Raw genomic sequence first — 20,398 nt, forward strand, 5'->3', positions numbered from 1 at the left:
GAAGAGCTTCATTAAAAAAAGAACAAGGCCACTATGGCTGGTGAGAAAAACAGTGCAGTATGATATAAAACTGGAAAGCTAGGCCAGGCCTGATTGCCATGATAAGGAGTCTGGCTTGTACAGGTACAAAGAGAAGGTTAGCATAATCGGAATTCCAATTTTAAAAGATTATATACTTCTGTGGGCAAAACTGATTCTATCAGTGTCCGAGTGGAAGTGATATTAGCTAATTAGCTATTTCAATAGTCCAGGAAAGAGGTGACTTGAACTGGGTTGGTAGCAGCAGAGATGAAAGACTGAGCAGATAAATTCTAGAAGTAGAAAACATAGACTTTCTAATAGACCAGGGATAGGAGAGAACAAAAAGGGAAGAATATAGGACAGTTGTAGACATCTGACTTAAACAATTGTGTAGGTTGTAAATAAATGTCTTGTTATTAGAACTAATGTTTAGCTTTTAATAAAGAAAACAAATAACAAACAGAAGTTAAAAAACAAATAACAAACAGAAGTTAAAAATTATTGAAGATGGCCCGGCCGGTGTGGCTCACTGGTATAGCATCGACCCATGCACCAAGAGGTCACCGGTTCATTCTCGGTCAGGGCGTGTGCCCAGGTTATGGACCAAATCCCCAGGGGGAGCATGCAGGAGGTGGCCAATGTTCTCTCTCATCAATGTTTCTCTCTAAAACCAATAAAGAAAAATCTTTTTTATTAAAGATATTATATAAATCCTTATCACAAAAATAATGAAAGCATAAACATGAAGGATCACAAAAATTAATCTGCCTACAAACTAAACTGCCTAAAGCGACTAGATTGCATTCTTATGTAGGCCTCTTGGCTAAGGTGACTACATAACTCCATTTTTATCATCAAAGAACCTTAATATTTTTCCAATAGGTTAATTATCCCTAGAAGTAAAGGAATTTTGCCTCAGATTATAGTTGCCCCATGTGTTGAGAGGGATTTGCAGGTATTCGTGAGCCAGGTGAATAATGCTACTTTTGACATCTGCAATCGCTGTCACACCCACTATTGTACTGGTGGGGGTGGGGGGGCTTGTGTCCTTAAAATTGGACAAGCAAGGAGAATCATGGCTGTTCATCTAAGGGGAGACAATGCCCTCCGCAGTCGGCAAGAATAAAGCTCTCCTTTACAATTTGGCTGTGCACCTCTGGTTATCTCGCTGTCACATTATAACACCTATCTATAAATCATCAAATAGGATTAACTTCTGAATTAAACATAGTAACAAAATGCACTTTATCAATACTATGTAAATAAGCTAGTCTGAATAAAGGATTTTACATGTGTCCCACAAAAATTACTTAGATGTTCTTTCCTATCTCTCATTCTAAAACATTTACTTGGAAGCTGTTAGGCAGGGTTCTTTCTAAAAGTTTCTTTCAAACAAAACAATTAACAAAAAAAAAAACCCTACTTAGAGCCATAAGAACCTACTAATTCTAACCCAAAGTGATCTATTCTGCTTTTACCTTAGTCCTTCCACAAATATTCCTTTAAAAAGGAGAAACAAAATGGTTGGTCAAGTGCTCATAGCCTTAAAATATAATCTTCTGAGCAAAAGACTTTTTCCTGAAGCCTTTTAAGACTCTGAGAAGGCTCCTCCACATTTCCCCAGCCTTCAACCAGCCATACTTGGCTCCAGGCTCCTGCAAGTGAATAAGCACCCACTGTATTTTCCCAGCTGAAAGATAAGCAAATCTAGCCCACAACAACAAACCCATATCGGCCTGAATTTAAAAAAATAAAACAAAAATCTCATTAAAAGCCCTACTGTATGCAAAGACAGAAATTATCTGTGCAATTCTACAAATGCCCATATGGTCATCTATTTAATGTTTTAAAATTACTTAATATACCCATATATTGATCCATTTGGTGCCCCAAATTTTTGAGAAGCTAATTTCACTGAAAGAGAGCCCCTCTCAGGGCCGAAGTAAGGATTCCAAGGGAGAGCGCTGCTCTGCAGTAACACACATGGTTATTTGAAAACAATCATCTATCAATTTCATCTTCTCTGTCACGAGGTATAGCATATGGGGCTTACAAAAGTAAAAGAGGAGAAATATTCAAGAGAGAAATAATTTTTTTGTTTAAGTGATGGCTTGTTTCTTGGTTCTTCAGCTAAAAATTGACATGACAAAATAACTAACACGACTATGAAAAATTATTTGTATTTAAATGTATTTTCAAAAAGATTTCAAGATTTGACACAGGCACCGAGAAATAAAATGAATTAAAACAAGTATAAACAGGTCAGTTATAGCCCGACCTCTATTTGAAATATGTTAAAAATATTTAGTAATACATTTTAAAATATGATTGAGGTAAATTTTTTCTATAATTCAAGTCTTCTCAATCATCTTAAAATACCTGTGAGCTGAACTCATGCATTAAGGCAAATCCTGATTTTAAATACTCTAGTTGCTTAACTATTTCATGTAAAATTGCTAATCCAGGTAGTTTTTGTAAAAAACATTTTATTGCTACAAAGGGAAACATGGTCACAAAAAGCCTTGAAGCGTATCTTAACGCAAATTACTATTCAATGTCCAATGCAGTAAAAAAATACACAGAGCACAAAATACTTGCCCAATTTATCTCTTCCAGGGTAAGTATTCAAAACATTAATGCACACTAGAATATATACTCCCACGAGCAGCATTTAAGTTCAAATGATTAGAATAGATATACTAACAATACATATCTGTTATCCTAATACCAATAAAGTAATAAAAATTAAGCTTAAAAATTATACAAACAATTTATCGAATCTAAGTTTGGTAGCTATAAAAATTAACTAATACCTTCATTTTATTTAAACAAATGCCAAACATTTAGAAATTATATAAAACAAAATTTTAATGTATGGAATGCATGCAACATGGGTAATAACTCTCATATTTTAAACTATTAAAATTCTTACCCTTTTCCACATTAGGACAGAAATTTAAAGCTTCTTTTAAATCTAATACCTTAAGTTTAATTTTCTTCAGGTTGGTCAACAGGGAAGCTGACATGCTCTTCTTTTGCTTCTTCTCCTCCTCCTTCCCCCACTCTCTCTCCCTCCCCCTCCCCCACCCCCTCCATGCCCCCCACTCCCTCTCCTTCACCTTGTCCCCCTTCCTCAGCTTCCTCTGCTTCCTCTACTCCCTCCACTTCCTCTACTCCTTCCACTTCCTCCACTTCCCCCACATCCTCTTCTTCTTCCTCTTCCTCCTCTTCTTCAATAGGTTCATCAATCTTTTCCTCCTCCTCTTCATCTCCTATTTGTTGATCTTGAGAATGATCTTGAATTTCAAAAGGATTCTCACCCTAAAAACATGAGAGATAGCTTTTAAAAATCAGCAGTCACTTTTGTATCAGTGAAATTTTTATATGCTATATCAATATATTTTTTAAAGCTTTTTATTTTAACATATGAAAAATCCACTAAGTATTTGTTGAATACCTATTCATACCAATGTGAGTATATACATTACTGAGGGTGTTACTTTATACTCCATAAAGGGGAGGACTTAAAGGCTCTATTTTCTTAACTGAATTCATTTTTCTTTTTTCTTTACTGCTGAAAGTATTATGTCCCTCCTTTTTCCCCCCATTGGCACCCTCCTCCCTGTTCCTACCCCACCTCCACTTCCACTGCACTGTTTACAGGGTCTGTGTCCATTGGTTATGTGTACATGCATGTAAGTTCTTTAACTTATGGGTTTTTATATAAACTAAGTAGATGAAGCAAAAGATTTATGTTCTATTTAATTATACTAGTCCATATACCACTGTTAAAAACTCAAATTGAAATAACATACCATTTTCTTTAAAAAAGTAGACACCTCTTTAATTCACTAAACATTCATAGACACAATTGTATTTTAATATTTTTATTTAAATATTTGAATTATGTATCCGAATTAAGTCTCAAAAATTGGACTATATCAGAAGGCTATATGAATGTAGCAGGGAATGAAGAGGCAATAAAGGTTATTATGCAGGAAAGTATAAGACTGGTGATACATTTTAAGATAAACCAGGTAGAAATGAGCAGGATAAGCTGGAGCAGCAAGAGAAGAAATACTAGTGCAGAGGCTACTATAACAGCCCAAGAAAGGAGAGTGTAAAAGATGTGGTGATAGCCCTGGCCGGTTTGGCTCAGCAGTTGGAGCATCGGGCCTGTGGACCACAGAGTCCTGGGTTCAGTTCCTGCTAGGGGTATGTACCAAAAAAAAAAAAAAAAAAAGATGTGGTGATGTCATTAACAAAGCAGGTAAAATAGGATGGGGAAGAAGCAGGCATATGCTATATAATTAGTTTCAGGTTTCTAAATGACTAACAGGCAGCTATAAATTTGCAACTAGGAAGAGAGTTCCAAGTAAGACATTTAGATTTGTGAATTGCTTGCATAGAGTGAGTGTTGAAAACAAGATCTTAAATGGGACAACCCAGGGGAGGGGCCTGGAGGCAAAGTAGGGAAAAAGGGCGGAGAATAAAACCCTATGAAAATGCCTACCGACAGGATAGAAAAGGGACACTCAGTGTAGAAGGAAACCCAGGATAGCAAAATATTATCTGTCAAAACAAAGTTTCAAAAATAAGTGATAGCCCTGGCCGGTTTGGCTCAGCAGTAGAGCGTGGGCCCATGGGTTCAGTTCTGGCCAAGGGCTCGTACCCTGGTTGCAGTTTGTCCCCAGCCCTGGTCAGGGTCATGCAGGAAGGCAACCTCTCACATCGATGTTTCTCTCTCCCCCTTTCTCTCCCTCTCTCTCCCTCCCACTCTATCTGAGCATAAATAAAAAAAATATTTCCTCAGGTGAGGATAAAAACAAAAATAAGTGATAGATCATCAGTGTCAAATAGTACCAACAAGTAACAGTAGAACAGAATGGAAAAAGGTCAGTAGAGTTGATAACTATTAAAGCTGCATGAGGATGCTTGAGGAATTCATTGTACTATCCCCTTTATTTCATAAATTTAAATAATAAAGAATAAAACACCAAAATTTTTTATTTGAAAATTAGGTTACTGGTAATCTTAGAACAATTTCAAAGGGATGATATAAGTGAAAGTTAAACAGCAAGAAATAACTATCACAATTTACTGTGAAGTCTCAAAAGACAAAGGCCCAAGTCCCATTCTCTGAGATTTTAATTTAGTCAAGTAGTGGAGTTCTTGCTGATCACAAATTCCTGATTCAATATCAGACCTCCTGAATCAAAATATCCAGGGAAGAAATCTGGTAACTTATATATTTCAGAGATATTCAGAAAACCCTAATTTTCAAGGTCTTAAAAAGGGACTAGGCAGATTTTTATTTGATTTTAGCCTAACAGGTGATTCTAATTACATATTTCCAACTGAGAACTACTAGGTTAAAGAATGAATAATATAAAGGAAACACAGAGCACAATGCAGGGTAAACTACCTTTCCAAGTATAACCAGAGACTAAGAAAAATTAAGTCATTTTTAGTTTAGGGAACTCATAAGCACGTCTGTTTGGGGAAGATAGTAAAATAAAGAGGGAAAAAGTCAGATGCAAGTAAGGAAAGAGATCATCGATAAAACAAGAACACAGATGAAGAGTAAAAAAGGTGACTTTCCCTCACAGATAACAATAAAGGTGAGGGAGAGATACACAAATCTGCTCTAAGGCAGAAAGGAGAGAACTAAAGAGTTCACATCTAATGGTCTCGATCTCCCCAAGAGAAGAAAGAAGTCAGAACATGGGAAGGGAAGGAGGGAGGGAGGCTGACCACTGGATATGTGAAGAGTGGAAAAACTTTGAAACAGTCACTATAGGTATCATATTACATTGACTGGTAACAAGTAAAATTATTGTGAACTGCAGTGAAAATGTGGCAAACACAGTACTGGCACAATTCCATGACATTTTTAGTAAGATACAGTTAATAAAGCTAACAGAGATAGCACAGTGCTGGGAACAGTATGTGGCAGAAGAACAGATAAGTAAGGAATTTTAGAATGTCCAGGCCAGGGAGTGAAGGGAACAAGATGATACAGTTGGAGAATTGAGAAAAACTGATGAACTGATATCTTCACGGGACAAAGATTAAAAAGGGTGTTTTGTCAGACTGAGAACACTTGCAAGTGAGAGTTTTAAGTCATGACCAAAGCTGACCAGGAACAGAGGATATTTGGGGGAATGACAGCAGGGAACAGAGTAGACAGAAATGCTGAACAAAGGGAAATCACTGAGCAATGTGACACCAGTGCTTCTTGAACTGTAATGCAAATTAATCAAATGAAATCTTATTAAAATAAAGATTTTTCTTCAATAGGCATGGACATGTACTAAAAATGAAACTCTGCGTTTCTAATGAGCTCCCAGGTAATGCCAATGCTACTGGTCCATGGATCACATTCAGAGTAACAAGGTTCATGAGTTCTCCTCAGTTTAGGAACTTTCTCCAAAATTGATCCATGAGAAAAACACTCCCACCAGTGATGTCTTTTCTCATGAAGTGATTCTAAAGTATAGTTTGAAAAGCTTATATAGAAATTCTAATTTGTATTCTTCTCCTTAAAAATTATTTCCATACATTAATAGAAACCATTAACTTCTCAAAAGTTTGTGATATAGCAAGGATAAAAATCTACTTTTTCCTACTTTAGCTATCTTTTTGATGCCATATGTCCCCCAAAATTAAATTTAAGTAGTGCTGCACTTGCTTTTTCAAAGTGGTGTCAAGAATGCAGTAAAGCCCTGGCCAGGTAGCTCAGTTGGTTAGAGCACCATCCCCACATGCCAAGGTTGTGGGTTCGATCCCTGGAAAGGGCCATTTTAAAGGAGTTCCTGGGCCCTGGCCAGTTTGGCTCAGCGGTTAGAGCGTCGGCCTGCGGTACAGAGAGACCCAGGTTCGGTTGCCGCTAAGGGCATGTACTTCGGTTGCAGTTTGTCCCCGGCTCTGGTTGGTCGTGCGGGTGGCAGCCACTCGATGTGTCCCTTCACGTCGATGTTTCTCTCTCTCTCTCTCTCTCTCTCTCTCTCTCTCTCTCTTCTCTCTCTCCCTCCCACTCTATCTGTACAAAAGATGGAAAAATATCCTCGGGTGAGGATAAAAAAACAAAAACAAAAAACAAAATACAGGAGTTCCTGGAATCATTTCAACGAATAGGACTGAGGCATTCCCTATCTAAGCAAAGCTGCGCAGCTCAATTCTGACCAATCAGGACAATGCCTTTTGAACCTGTGAGGATTTGGAGTCCTCATTTGCATGAGGACAGATAAATCAGGGACCAAGGACAGGAACTTCTGTCCAAATAAGCTAACTCACCTCTGGCTTTGAAAGCACACTTTCCCGTTCCACCAAAGACTGAATACTTTGTCTCCCTGGCTGAGCTGAGACACAGAAGTTGTCTCATTAGAGCGAAGCAGACCAGTGCAGGTCAGAGCAGAATGACATAGAACAAAGCAGACCAGCAAAGCACAAACAAGAGTAGAGCAGAGCTGTCTAGGTAGAGAAGGGCCTGGCCCAAGAGCCAGCTGGCCCCAGGGCTACCTCACAGCCATGCTCTTTTCACAGCAGTGCTACATCACAGTTCAGCTGTTTTGCACTGAACAGTTTCCTTCCTCACCACACTCCAATTTGGAGATTCCTGTTGGCACTGAAGAGACGTAGTTAACATTTCATATCAGGATTCTACACAGAGCATGAGGTTACTCACCACAACAGATAAAATAAATAAAACTTCTCTAATTTACAAAATAAAGATTTAGTTACTAATGTAAATAAGAGACATTTAAAAAAAAAATCCAAAAAAATGAGCACAGTGTAAGGAACTTCAATGTAGCAACATCTGCTTCATAGGGGTGCCAGAAGGAGAAGAGAGAGAGTGCAAGAAATTGAAAACTTATTTGAAAAAATAATGACAGAAAAATTCCCTAACTTGGTGAAGGAAACAGACATACAAATCCAAGAAGCACAGAGAGTCCCAAACAAGATGAACCCAAAGAGGTCCACACCAAGACACATCATCATCATCAAAATGCAAAAGGTTAAAGACAAGGAAAGAATCTTAAAAGCAGCAAAAGAAAAGCAGTTAGTTACCTACAAAGGAACTCCCGTAAGACTGTCAGCCGATTTCTCAAAAAGAAACTTTGCAGACCAGAAAGGAGCGGCAAGAGATAGTCAAAGTGATGAAAAGTAATGACCTACAACCAAGATTACTCTATCCTGCAAAGCTATCATTTAGAATTGATGGACATGTAAAGAGTTTCCCAGACAAGAAAAAGCTAAAGGGGTTAATCACCACCAAACCTGTATTATATGAAATGTTTAAGGGTCTTCTTGAATGAGAAGAACAAAAATATGAATAAAATGGCAATTAATACATACCTATCAACAACTGAATCTACAAACAAAATGAGCAAGCAAAACAGAAACAGACTCATAGATACAGAGAACTTTTTGTTGCTTGCCATATGGGATGGGGTTGGGGGAATAGGTGAAAACGATGAAGGAATTAAGAAGTACAAACTGGTTGCTAGACTGATGAACCTCAAAGGGAAGGGGGAAGGGAAGGCGGGAAGAGATAAACCAAAGAACTTCTATGCATATATGCATAACCAGTGGACACAAACAATAGTGTGGGGAAGGCAGGAGGTGGGCGGGATTGGGGAGGATAGGGTCAGTGGGGGAAGAAAGGGAGGACATCTGTAATACAGTCAACAATAAAGGTAAGTTAAAAAATAAATAAATAAAACATATTCTTCAAATCTTCCTTTTTCTACAAATCAAGAATAAAGCTAACATTTGGATCTTCTACTAGACTCCTGTACATCTCTCAAATGATTCAGAGCTAGAAAAGGGTTGAGTAAGAAACGGCATTCTGCTCTCCCGCCAACAAATCCCAACAATTAGGAAAAACAGATGTTTTACTTATATGCAAGATATTAAGAAAAATTCTTCCTAATGTTGTACTATATTTAAATACTGCAAAGAGTTACTATGTCACTAATTATTACAATACTACAATATAACCTGGAGTTGATACTCTAACATCTTACCTTAACAAAACGTTCATATCTCGCCTTCACTATTGGATTATTTAAAATGCTTGTAGCAGTCAAGACACTCTCTCTTTTTATTTGTTCCTTATAAGCCTATGAAAAATAAAACACACATAAGTATTTGAAAACCATGTCATAAAAAATATTTCCATAATTAAAATAACATTGTATGCTCAAATCCTTAGATTTAAATTATTTTCTTTCTGGCAAATTAAACTATAAAGCAACAATAGCTACTGTGACCACAATATAAGTCTTCTATGGATTAAAAGAATGAAGCATCGATGAGCAGATGAGCTTCAACAACATATACCCAGTCACCAGACACCCTAAATCTAGGTCTTTTAGACAGCTGCTCTCTCTCTTTTCTATTCTACCTCCACCTAACCCAGGCCCAACTACTCCAACTATTAATTTTCATGCTACCAAAACAGAAAGAATCATTTTTCATACAGTTAGAGTAATTAGCCTACCCCTGGGCTGTAACTATCACAAGACTGTTTTATACAGGGGAGGAAAGGTAATAACATGCAATGTCTAGAAACCAAAAAAGTGCCAAAGGAATATCAAGAGAGAAAGACAAAGATTTTTTTGAGCACGTAAATATTATACGTGCTCAAAGTAACTAAAAAAGTCTATGTTTATTGAAGTTTCCTTCCATACAAAATATGAATTTAAGACGCAGGTATGTTCTATTTAAAATATATCTTTAGCCCTAGCTGGATAGAGCATCATACAATAAACAAGGTTGTAGGTTTGATCCCCAGTCAGAGCACATACAAGAATAAGTCAATAAATACATAAATAAGTGGAACAACAATTAGATGCTGCTCCCTCTCTCCCCCTTCCTTTCTCTCTCTAAAATCAATTTTAAAACATGTAAGTCTTTAATATTTAAAATTTTAATTTTAATTTTGCTTTTCAAACAAAGTTTGTACAATATAAACATTTTAAAAATAAATTTAACTTAACTAAAATCAACCAATAAGAAAGCAGAAATAGCCCAGCTGGTGTGGCTCAGTGGTTGAGCATTGATCCATGCCACCAAGAGATCCCCGGTTCAATTCCCAGTCAGGGCACCTACCCAGGTTGTGGGCCTAATCCCCAGAGGAGGGTATGCAAGAGGCAACCAATCAATGTTCTCTCTCATCGATGTTTCTCTCTCTCTCTCTCAATAAAGAGAAACTATAATAAAAATAAATAAATAAAATATAAGCAGAAATATGCTCACAGAAAGAAAAGAGTAAATTTTGGCAGAATATTTTAGCAAATTCTACTAAAAAATGTTAAGAATAAGGATAGTGATATTCTTATTCTTTTAATTTATTTTTCCTAACCACAGAAAAATGTTATAATCAAATCTTTCTTTTTTGTTCTAAAATGCACACACGCGTGTGACAGACACACACGCAATCATTTTGGACCAATTTTTAAAAATTGTTAATAAAAAGGACAGCTATAGTTTCTTTCCTGAATGCCTACTATGTGCCAGGCACAATTTTAAGTGCCTTTTATATTTTAATCTTTAAATAGTCACATAAAAGTAGAATGATTGTCCATACCCACTTAACAAATAAGAAAACTTAAACTATATTTACATGTTAAGTACTGAACCACAATTCAAATCGAGAAAGTCTTGCTCCAGAGCCCACAATCTAACCACCATGTACATTGCCTCTCTAGCTATCTTTACAGTTATTCCCATGTGAGAATAAAGAATTGTGCACAAGTAGGCAGGTATGAAACAAGGGCCTTTAAAGGACAATAAGGAATTGCTGAATCATTTAAGGACTTCATTAGGATAGATGCAAACTTACCTGCTTCCCTTTGATGTGATCAGGAGACTTTAAGTGTTGCTGAACTGAACTATGTAAAGCAGGGATATACACACTACATGCACTGCAGTGAACGGTCTCTACTTTCATCATGTGATCATCTGCAGTGACACCTACAAAAGAAATCCAATTATTAATGAGAAATAATTCAAATATTTTTATTTCAGACAAATCAAGTATTACTATTTCGTTTCCATAAATATTTATACACCTTTTTCCCAAAAAAGGATTGGAGTATATAGGCTTATGTTGAGCTTTTCTACTATATTTCATAAATATGCATATATAGATGAAAAATATATGGGTAAATGATTAAAATGATACAGTATAACTACATTATATTTCTTAATCATGTTATATAATCATGGTCTGAAGCCTGTAAGTCCAAACTGAAAAGGAAATGAAAGAAAAAAATGTAATTCTATAGTAAAATAAGAATGTGATTATGAATGTGAGTGGCTAGGAATAGGGGAAAAGATATTAAAACTGGATTCGTAAGGAGCAAAATATGTTGGATATTGAAAATGGTAACTGAGGTTTATTACAGGTAAAAGTATAAATATACGCAAGGGATAGGTGTAAGAGAAAATGGCTCTTTTTGGGAAATGAAAGAAATGCAATATGGCTGGGGCACAAAGTACAAAGAAAGAGCAAAAGATGAGAACAGAGAAAAAGAGAAAGGCCTAGACCATGGAGAGCTTCTTGTGCCATGCCTAGGAATCTGAATTTTATCCTGCAGAGAATGGAGGAAGCGTTGAAAATACTTAAAGTAATAATGTAATATAGTAGAATTAGAGGTAAGAAGGACTGGCAGTAAGGACACTAGTTAGTGAAATACAGTAATTATCAAAAGAACATACAAATATTTGATCAGATGCTTTAATTAGAGAGGAGATAAACAGACTCAGTAGATATTTAAAAGATAGAACCTAAAGGACACAATGTTAAAAATATAGTCAAGTAAAAGTAAGTACTTAGGATTAACTTCATACTTCAGGCTTTGATGGTAAGGCCACTTTCCAACATAAATGAAGGAGTATTTGTTGAGTTGTGTGTGTTTGTTTGTTTTCTTTTCTTTTTGTTTTTTTTAAGGGAGGGAGGGAGGGAAGGAGAGAGAGAAAGAAAGGGATGGGGGAGGGGAGAAACATCGATGTGAGAGTGAAACATCAATTGGCTGCATCCTGTATGCCCTCTACCAGGGATCAAGCTGATCAGGAATCAAACTCAGCAATCTTTCGGTGTACAGGACAATGCCGAACGAACTGAGCTACACTGGCCAGGGTTGTTCTGTTTTCTTCAGGGCTGAAGGATGTTCAAAGAAAGGATAAAGTTTTTGGACATGTTGATTTTGTGAAACTGCTGAAGAGAGATGTGAATAGGCAGTTGTATGTATGAGGTAGGAATTTAAAAAGAGATCTGTGCTATAGATGTCTAGTAATTAACAAAAGTATTCATTTAAACTCTGTAAGTAAATGAATTCATCAGGAAGAAATATAAAAAGAGATGGTAATGGGACTAATGACAGAATACTGGGAAAAAATCTTTTAAAAGCCTGATACAGAAAGAAAAGCACACAAAGTAAAAAATGACAAGGGAATACGGAAAATACCAGGGCAGTGAGATACCAGAGAAACCAAGGGATGAAATGGATTCAGAGAGAATAAAGTTATCAGTGAAAAACATTACAGAAATAAGACAATGACTCAAAAGAACCTATAGAGGTTGGCATTGGTAACTTTTGTCAGAGCACTTTCAGTAAACTAATGGTAGCAGAAAAAATGTCTACTCTGGGTAAACTAATAAATGGGAAATGAAGAAACAGAGACCAGTGTGGATTATGCATAAAGAAGCATGGTTGTTTAAAGATAAAGGTGGGTTTTAGGTGAACTAATACCTGTTTTTATTTTCCTTTGTTCCTTTGGGGTTTTTTGTTTGTTATTAAGATAAGAACATAGGCTTGAGGGAGGGAATTAAAAGAGAAGGAAAGACTGAAAAACAGAAAAGCAAAAGTCCCTAAGGAGGTAAGAACTATGAGCAAAAGTCCTTAAGGAAATGAGAAGGGATAAGAAAGACAGGACAGATGGTGGAAGTCATTCCATACAGAGGTAAATTGACTTTTCCTATAAAACTGAAGTGAAAGCTGTAAGAGTAGGAAGTGATAAATTTGTAAGCATGAGAACAGGAAGTCCAAGTTCATTTCTGTAATCCACTCAGGACTACCACATATAACTTTGTACTGTATCACTGTAGTGAGCATCATTTTCATTTAAATCAGTTATGTTATAAAATACACATGTAAATTTCTAAAACAATTTGTTTAAATACTTACCTTCCATAACATCTTTTTCAATTATTTTTACTACTTCTGTTTGATTATTTGTCTGTTGCTTACGAATAGATGTTTTCTTGAATTTATTCACCATACATTCCTAGAAAAAAATATAGGAAGAATACGAAGTTATCAGTGAACACTTAGCATATGCTCAGCATCATGCTCGGCCTATGAAAAATAACAGTATGTGTTATGTAAGAACTAATATCTGTTCCCAAAAAGCTTACAATTTGGTTATCATGAAGTACCAGAAAACTACAAAAAGTATTCACTTTTCATAATGTAGTTTAGGCATATAGAGTAAGAGAATCAAAGAGAACTGGACTAGTCAAGAGGTTTTCTCTGGGCAGGTGAGTACTTAAGTCCTAAATGACAGAAACAGTTAAGAAATGAACTGCATAAAATTGTAATTAAGGGACATAATTCTGCAAGGATATGGAGGAGTGAATGATGATTCTATTTCTAACCTTCAAACAATTCCATCTCTTCTACCCAAATTAACTGTATGCACAATCAGCAGTCCAGGTCTAACACCTTCCTGAAGCATCCGTGACCCCAACTATCCTCCCTTACTCCAAAGCCCTTCTGCTTATACTATCATTCTTGGCCCTTCCACTTAACTGTGTCATCTGTGTGTGCGAGTGTGTTCTAGTTCCACCTGTGGTCTGTTCATTGAGGGTAGTGTCTGGCCTTCAGTGCCTGCACAACACATTTCATAAATATTGAAGAAAAACCGTTGAACTGATGTCACACACTCATAATACGAAGGACACTAAACACACCTTGCTCTGAATTCAGACTCCGCTACGTACTGAGTCACTAAACTGTTCTGAGCACGGTCTTTCATGATAAAAAAGAGTTGTTATTAGGCTCAAATAAAATATCAAAGTACCCAGCACAACACCACATACACAGACTCCCTTCAATGGATGACAGCTAATTCTGCATCAATAAACAGCTGTTAAAGGAATTATTTTCCTGACATCTCTACCAGAAATTACTGTGGTAAATGTAAACTGTTCTCTCAAATAACAAATCTAAATTCTATTATAGAAGAGGAATTCACATCTAATTGTGGGATAATTTTAAAATAACCATTTAAGTAAAGAGTAGATTAAAATTTTAGAAACATAAAATGGGAGACGGAGAACTATAAAAAAATAGGAAATTGAAATGTTAGATAAAGTGCTTTTTATTTCAAAAACAGCTACTTACATGTAAAAACTCCATAACTACTTTATCAAATTTAGTTTGTTTCTGAATATGATCTAATGTTTCCTGGTGAGAAGAACTTTCCAGATGCAGTTCAATATCTTTTTCTTCAAACGTTCGAAATTTACAAAATGAACATGTGAAAGCCATTCTATAAGGGAAAAAAAGTTTTTCTTTAAATATTACCTTACTTATTTACAGAGTTCATATAAAGATAACAATTAAACTAATTTTACTAGCGTAAATGATTTCCTTTCTTCCACTTTATGGTTGATATAAATTTAGCTTAAGTAAAACAAAAACAGTATTTCTTTAAGTAACTATTTGGACAACATTGTCATTATACTACTTCACATTTCTGGCCCACCCTGGAGCTGCTGGCTATGAAAGATGGAGTCAGTGTATCTACCTCATCTAATCCTAAACTCCCCACTTCTAGCCTAGACCAGTTAGAAAGCCAAAGCAAACCTCTAGAAGTATCAATTTCCAAAGTTCCACTACTTGTTTTACACTCTGTTCCATACTTGTTTCCAAACCACTAAAGTAGTATCAACACTTTTCAGCCAGGTGTGACATCAGACAACCATAATTCACTCCCTTGGAGCTCTTGGGTGATCAAGTCTTGTTCCCTGAAGACCGATTCAGGATGACTAACAGTTCTGGTCTGGACAAATGCTGTATTTAGAAGGTTGGAAGCCATTCCAGAACAAATTCCCTCTTTTTCTCCCATATAATTGTTCCTATCTTACATATTCTTATTTCCGTTTCCTAGAATTAGGACAAACCTTCCTAACTGGTTTCTCTGCCTCCAATCCCCATTTCCAACTAATTCCTTAAACTACTATTAGATTTATTTCTCTGGTTAAGAGCATTGGATCTGGAGCCAACCACTGGGTTTAGACGCTAGCCCCCTTCTGTGACTGAGTCTTAGTTTTCTTTTCTTAATGAGATGAGAACTTTAAAAATTAATACATAATAAAGCCCTTAGAACAGCTCCTTGTATATAGTGATTATTCAATTAATTATTGTTACTTCCTAAAGGAGGCAACAGCACATTATTGTTCAAAAGGCTTCACTGGCTCCTTAAGGCTCAAAAAAAAAAAAAAAAGTTAAAATGCTTTCAGCTGCCATTTAGAAAAGCTCTTAATATCTACTACCTCTCTATTTAGCTTCACCCACAAATACCTTTAACAGTATCTGGCATATGGTATGTCTTCATTAAAAGTTTTAATTAGATTATACCTTTCAACCCACTACAGTCATTTTCAAATGAAACATTTCTATTTCTTTGCTTTTTCCCCCCTCAAACCATGACCTCTATTCTAAGCTGCCTAACAACTCCTACTGCCCCTTCATTCTTAAATCTGTTCAAATCCACTGATCCATTTCCATGCACTCCTATGTAGAAGTCTTCGCCTAAACGACTTCGTACTTTCTGTCTACACCTCTCAAAAACCCATCCCTTTCCTTCCATGTTCCCTACCTTTCCGTCCTCTTTATCATATTAAAAAAAATCAAGTATTCAAAAATATGTATCACAGGAATATTTACTGTCACTCTTTTAACCTAACTCAAAGTAAAACTGCTTTGATAAACTAAAATAATTTTAGACTATTTAAAAATATTCTTATCCGCCCTGGCCGATTTGGCTCAGCGGTTAGAGCGTCGGCCTGCGGTCCTGAGAGACCCGGGTTCGGTTCCCGCTAAGGGCGCGTACCTCGGTTGCAGTTTGTCCCCGGCCCTGGTCGGTCGTGCGGGTGGCAGCCACTCGATGTGTTCCTTTCGCATCGATGTTTCTCTCTCTCTCTCTGTTCCTCTCTCTCCCTCCCACTCTACCTGAACAAAAAATGGAAAAATGTCCTCGGGTGAGAATAAAAAATAAAAAAAAATAAAAAAATAATATTCTTATCCTAAAATGACAATTTAATTTAACTGATACTCTTTGGACCATGCCATAGGGTTTATATTAGGAATTATGGGGAAAAGGCTAGGTGAAAGTCCGCTTCTTTTCTTTTCTCCAAATCACAATATATATTACCAAGGATAGGATATATCATATCCAAATCTATAAGTTTTAATGGATAAAGTATTCATAGAGTAAATAAATAGAAAAATTACTCCTATAAAATCACCTTTGAATTCTTACACATTTGATACAAAGCATTCATTTCAATTTATTTCTGCACCCAAAGGAACTACGCCATTACCCTTTAAAAGAAGAAATGATATAAGAGTGGGAGGTACTCCCAAGGACAAGATCACTGCCCCTTAAAATGTCTTTTTATGAGTTAATTCTTAATAAGCTTAATCTTATTGTTTCTCAGGTTCCAACAAATTATAAGTAAAAAACCAGAAAGAACATAGTTAAAGATTATTAAAGCAGAACACAAAGATTACACAAGTAATACCTAGCAGATTAATATCAACTCTAATCAAACAAAAAAATCTGAGAATCGAATGCAACTGAATTTTCTTTTACATTTTACATAAGGAAAACCAATGTATATATTAAAACCAAGAAATAACAGAGTATCATGTTTAATATGGAAGAAAATTCATACATTTTAAAATACTCCTTAAAAAGGTTTGCAGATTCTTAAAATGTTATCTTTTGAACTAAGAAAAAGTTTTAGATATCTAGAAAATTCACTTAAGTGAAACATTTAATTCTCTTCATGCTGCATAAGTCTTTCATAGAGCAAAACTATATTTAAATGGGGAAAACATTGAATTTACTTTTTAAATTTTATATTCTTTGTTTCTCTGGCATAATTAGTACCTGGGCAGATTTCAGAGGAAAAAAGATAAATATCAATATTGTCTTTTTTAAAAACTTTCCTAGTAGTCTCTCTTTTTTTCTATGCATAACTTTAGATCTTGCATATATACAGGGTACAGCAAAAGTAGGTTTACAGTTGTGAGTATGTGAAACAACTTATTCTCGTTTTTTTTTTTTTACTTTAGAGAGGAAGGGAGAGGGAGGGATAGAAACATCAGTGAGAGAGAACACTGATTGGCCGCCTCCTGCATGCCTCCCACTGGGGATTTGGCCCACAACCTGAGCATGTGCACTGACTAGAAATTGAACTGGTGACCTCCTAGTGCATGGGTCAATGCTCAACCACTGAGCCATGTCGGCCAGGCCTCATATGATTTATTGTATTATTTTCCATTCATACAACTGTAAACCTACTTTTGCCCCACCCTGTATTCTTCTGTTTTGCCAGCATTTTCTGTATGTTTCAGGCTTTATAACCAATAGCCTAAGAACCATGAAGAAATGTGTCTAATCCCACATATACTTGGTCACACCCTAATGCTGGTATTTGGAGCTGTTATAAATAATGCTGTAATGAGCACCTTTTTAGATTAAACTCTTCTCCATTTTTAGTTTATTTTCTTGGAGAGATTAAAAGTATAAAAAATTTTAAGACATTTTTAAAAAACTGCTAAGTTGCTTCCCAGTAGTTTTAACTACATTACATCGTCACCAGAAAATTATAAGTGTCTTTTGACTGTATCCCAATTAGAAAATTAGTATTTCTTTCCTCTTTGCTAATAAAATGCTGTAATATTTAAAATTTCAGATTATTGAAGTGACAGTGAATTGCAACATTTTTCTCTAAAATTATTAGCTAGCTGTTGTTCTTTCACCAAATTATTAGCCATCTTGTTTTCTTTTTAAAAAATTCTGCTTCAGTGACATTTATTTAACTTAGACATCAATCATTTCTCATGTTTACATTTTCCACATCTGTTTGCTTTCCTTCTAAGTTTTAAAATTTTATCTAAACAAATCTGGTCATCATTTCCTTTGTGATTTACTATAGAACTTTTAAACCTAGACAATAAAGTCTTCTTGCAGAGATTAAAATATTCCATTTTGTTTTTTAAGGTTTTTTTAATTAACCTTAATTCTTCCTCGTTGGTGTAAGAAGAGGACCTAAACTATTTTTCTTATTATTGTTCAGTTGTTCAAGCAATTCCCCTATCGTTTGCATTTATCTTTTTTTTAATCCTCACCCGAGGATATTTTTCCATTTATTTTCAGACAGACTAGGAGGGAGAGGAGGAGAGAGAAACATCAATGTGAGAGAGAGAGAGACACTGACTGGTTGCCTCCCGCACAACGCTGACCAGGGCCAGGGACCAAACCGCAACCGAGGTATGTGCCCTTGACCAGAATCAAGATTCCTTGGTCTGCAGGCTGACACTCTAACCACTGAGAAAACTGGCCAGGGCTGCAGTATCTTCTTTATTATACATTATATTCTTACATATTCTTATTATCTGTTTTCATGTTAATTACATCTGTTTAAATTCAGTTACACTGATTACCTTTTCCTAGTACCACATACTTTAACTATCTGGAAGAGCTAGTATCTATGCATTTACTCTTCTTTTTCAAAATTTATTTGGAATCAGGATTGGAAAGACCTGATATATTTGTAAAATTTCATTTTCCTATCCAATGTCACTATGGTTCTGGCCAAGTGGCTCAGATGGTTGGAGCATCCTCCCGTACACCAAAAGGTTTTGGGATTGATTCCTGGTCAGGTACACGTGAGAGGCAGCCAATCAATGCTTCTCTCTCACATTAATGTTTCTCACTCTCTTCCTTCCCCCTCTCTAAAATCAATAAACATATCCTTGGGTGAGGATTAAAAAAAAAAATATCACTGTCTCCGTATAGTCAAATCTCAAAGACTCTGTGGTTTTCTTCATGTTATGACATATATTTCTTTTTTAAGAGTATGTCTGAATATTTTATTTTTGAATTATCATTATTGAATGGGACTTCTTTTTTTAGATTTTCTAAGTGGTAACTGTATATAAATATCAAAAATCAAAAGCATTCTTATATATCTTTGGTCAAAACTTTTCATTTTATGCTCAGGTATTTTCACATTCCAAATGATTACCTTTTCTTGAAAATGGCTTCATAATGAGCTCAATTATGTAACTACTAAGCACAAACCTGTATCCATCTCCATATTTCTCACTGTTTTTTTCCCTTCTGCGCCTTTGTTTCTCTCGACGAGCCTCAATTCGCCGCTTTTCTTCTTCTTCATTTTTCGGATCAATTTTTGCTAGAATATTAGACAAAAATGTTAAGACTGCAGACCATTTTTCCTTTCTCCCCTTCTAGCCCCTCGTTTATAAAGTTACAGACATATAAGGTTTACTTGGTGATAACAGACTAAATTAAACTCACACAAAAAAAATCAGAGTTCAAGACTACCCAGTACATCTGAAACTTAATTTGAATACAATCATCATGAACATTGTCATATTTACTTTTTTCGTCTATGTGATTATTTGCTATATATTTTTCTTTAAATGTATTTATTGTTTCTTACCCTTATCACCTAAAAGAGTGATTTTTAACCAGTGTGCCGCAATAATTTTTAAAACATGCAATACATGACTATTTATCAGGGGCACTGACATATTTTCCTTTAGATTGTCAAATTTAAAAAATGACAACAGCCAACACAACAAAAGCCATCTGGTGTAAATGGATCAAAATTATACCTATTTTTTTTGTCAGATCAGAAAAAAATTTATTTTGTGCCACAGTATTTTAGTAATTAGTTCACGTGTAGCATGAGATGAAAAAGGCTGAAAGTCACTGACCTAAAAATCATCTTGAATACCACTTCAGGAAAAACTGAAGTAATCTGACCCTTCATTAAAATGGAAACTAAATGAAAACTGGAGAGCAATGAAAACTGGAGAGCCTTAGATACAAAAATCTATATATATTATAGCAGCTTCATCAAAATTTCTTAAAATGTATGAACTCTAAAATAAAAGCAGGTTCTTCCTTTTTAAAAAAAAAAAAACTCTTAATTCAAATGAACTAATAAATACTTATAAAATTTACTATTTTAACCATTTCCAAGTAAACAATTCAATGACATTACATCACAATGTTGTGCGATCATCACTACCTAGTTTCAGAA

General features: G+C 35.5%; 1 protein-coding gene across 4 annotated transcripts in view; it reads right to left on the reverse strand.

Moving 5' to 3' along the window:
• Positions 1-2,253: 2,253 nt before the first annotated feature.
• ZNF326 (zinc finger protein 326) overlaps positions 2,254-20,398 on the reverse strand; it is a 40,442-nt gene continuing 22,297 nt past the window's right edge. For 2 of the 4 annotated variants that reach the window (XM_036256642.1, XM_036256641.1), the window contains 6 exons: positions 19,411-19,522; positions 14,436-14,583; positions 13,218-13,317; positions 10,871-11,001; positions 9,051-9,146; positions 2,254-3,342 (listed from right to left, as the gene is read on the reverse strand). In XM_036256642.1, the coding sequence (XP_036112535.1) occupies positions 3,010-3,342; positions 9,051-9,146; positions 10,871-11,001; positions 13,218-13,317; positions 14,436-14,583; positions 19,411-19,522 (920 nt within the window). In that variant the 3' untranslated portion in view covers positions 2,254-3,009. The remainder of the gene's footprint in view (positions 3,343-9,050; positions 9,147-10,870; positions 11,002-13,217; positions 13,318-14,435; positions 14,584-19,410; positions 19,523-20,398) is intronic. The other 2 variants (XM_036256639.1, XM_036256640.1) reach the window with 1 other exon arrangement.

The sequence above is a fragment of the Molossus molossus genome, unplaced genomic scaffold (genome assembly GCF_014108415.1).
Source record: "Molossus molossus isolate mMolMol1 unplaced genomic scaffold, mMolMol1.p scaffold_m16_p_12, whole genome shotgun sequence".
In the NCBI taxonomy this organism is placed as follows: Eukaryota; Metazoa; Chordata; class Mammalia; order Chiroptera; family Molossidae; genus Molossus; species Molossus molossus.